The 2264-nt window shown below is 44.1% G+C and overlaps 1 protein-coding gene across 1 annotated transcript in view; it reads right to left on the reverse strand.

Moving 5' to 3' along the window:
- Positions 1 to 2264, reverse strand: part of si:dkey-109j17.5 (zinc finger BED domain-containing protein 4) — an 8622-nt gene that overhangs the window by 3181 nt on the left and 3177 nt on the right. Inside the window, exons 3-4 of the mRNA XM_037684136.1 lie at positions 1344 to 1603; positions 666 to 1257 (exon numbers count right to left, since the gene is read on the reverse strand). Coding sequence (XP_037540064.1) covers positions 666 to 1257; positions 1344 to 1603 — 852 coding nt within the window. The remainder of the gene's footprint in view (positions 1 to 665; positions 1258 to 1343; positions 1604 to 2264) is intronic.

Genomic DNA, 2264 nt, shown 5'->3' on the forward strand with positions numbered 1-2264 from the left:
ACGCTCTAAAAGTGCACATAATGTCATGATTTCATCTCCCTGCTTCCTCTGCTCTCAGCCACCTGCAAGGGCTTTTGGCCACGCCCACTTCTTCGCTCTACACGGAGAACAGCTGATCAGTTGCAGCAGGAAGCTTATCCTGCAGTGTGGGCTACACACGGCTGAACAGAGATGCAGCAGGAAGCTTTTTCTTCATCTGTGGGCCACACAAATGTACAGCAGGTGCTAAATAATTTTAAATAATTTAATTTAAATAAAAATTCCATGCCGATCGTGAGGCTCATCCATCAATCAGCCAACTGTGTGTCATGTCCAATGTTATTTTGAAAAACCACGAGAGTGAATCTGCCAAACACAAACCGCAAAGTAGCGAGGGACTTATATATACTGTATATAAATACTACTACTTGTACTATTATTCCTACTTTGCGGTTTTTCATTTATCGCTGGTCTTCAGGGTATGGATCCCCTGCGATAAACGAGGGACTACTGTAATTGGACTTGAATTTTAGCTTATTTTCTTTTATCAGTAAGGTGTACTGAAAAGTGTTTTATTGGCCATTTAGAAGAACTCCTAAATTAAAATGAATATTTTCTAAAATGCCTGATGTTGCCCAAAACACATAAATCTGTTGTTATTACATGACTTTCAAATTATTACTTGCCTTAAGCTGAGCGGCCCAGTCTCTTGATGAATCAGGAATGTTTCCCAACGCTCCAGGTGTCAGCCCGTCAAAGACCTGGCTGAGTTTCTCAGGTGGTACAGCTGAGGTAATGTAGTTATAGAAACACGAAGACTTGGCCAGCGTAGAAGAGATCTGTGGGCAGGAGCACAGTCCCTCTCTAACACACTGCTCCAGAGAGCGTGAGAAACAGTTTACCCGGGAAACACCTAAACCCTGCTCCCATGACTCCCCCCAGTCTCCTTCCTCTCCACCAGCACCGTGGCCATTCCTGATCTGTTGCCCATCATTCTCGTTGTTCACCATCTCTGTGTCGTGTCCACTTTGCCCGTTAACAAGAACAGGTGGAACCAGGAAACCGGGAAGACAGCATGACCTTGCTGTCGCCGTTGCTGGGAAAGGGTCGGCGACGACACAAAATGCTCTCCCCGACACGCCGTGAGATTGACAAACTTCATCAAAATCTGCAAGCACGCGCCTGCCAGAGCAGCCGCCGCTCAGCGGGAGACACGCCAGCAGAGCTGAGCGAATCTGCCAATCAGATGCAAGATAATGGCAGGTGACACCAAGGTACCTAGAAAGAAAAAGAGAGGCATGGACTCTTGAGTGAGGGAACTTTAAGAAGTTCCTGATTTGTGGTTTAACGTTTGACCTCCTTACCCTGAAGTAGTTTGAGATGAGCTGTTCCAAAGATCCAGGCTGAGGCTGAGGACCTGAGCTGATGCCAAGGCTTGACGGGTCGCCAGCTGGGCCTGGTAAGCGTAGGCTGGAAGGAGCTGGCCCTGAATGTGGTGCTGTGGCTCAGGAGTGTAACGTGGCTCCAGAAGCTGAAGCAACTCTCTGAAGCCTTGATTTTCCACGATGGACACCGGCTGCAGATCATGCACAATCATCTTAGCTATTGCCTCAGAGATCAGAACCTGCAGGGACAAAATAAAACGCACATTATGCTTCTTATAGCTTTTGGTTCAGGGGTGAAGGAGCCTCCATGTGTCCCTGAACATGGGAGCTATCATTAGAAGCTGGGAGAAATGCCAGAGGCTTAAAAGCAACCACCGAAAATAAAAACAGATGTATAGGGTTTTTTTTTTTACTATAAAAAACATGCATCATGTTTCACAAAAAATAAACAACATAAAAAAATAACCACAACCAGGCAAACCAGGGAATTTCACCATCTGATCATGTTTTTGTTTACTTTGATAGATTTTAGAAAGGAGCTCAGTTCCCAACATCCTAACAAGTTCTTTCTTACAGGAAAACTCCAAGTTAGTCTTCGGGATAAATTCTGTTTCAAAAGTTATGTGCAATTCACATGGATCCAGGCCCAGCTACAAGGTTTGTAAAGGACCTGTTCCACCTGTGAGAGACAGCTTGAGTGAAAAAAAGTAGATTTAATTCATATCTGTCATGAAATGAAAAATACTCCACTTTCAGTGGATCTTTATTAAGATCTGTTGATCTATCAAAGTACAGTAGTCCCTCATTTATCACGGGGGATATGTACCCCACGATAATTGAAAAAACGCGAAGTAAGAATAATAGTACAAGTAGTAAGTTGTAGTTCATTTTAGTATATAT

Source organism: Nematolebias whitei, chromosome 11 (assembly GCF_014905685.2).
Source record: "Nematolebias whitei isolate Nwh7 chromosome 11, NemWhi1, whole genome shotgun sequence".
NCBI classification, from domain to species: domain Eukaryota; kingdom Metazoa; phylum Chordata; class Actinopteri; order Cyprinodontiformes; family Rivulidae; genus Nematolebias; species Nematolebias whitei.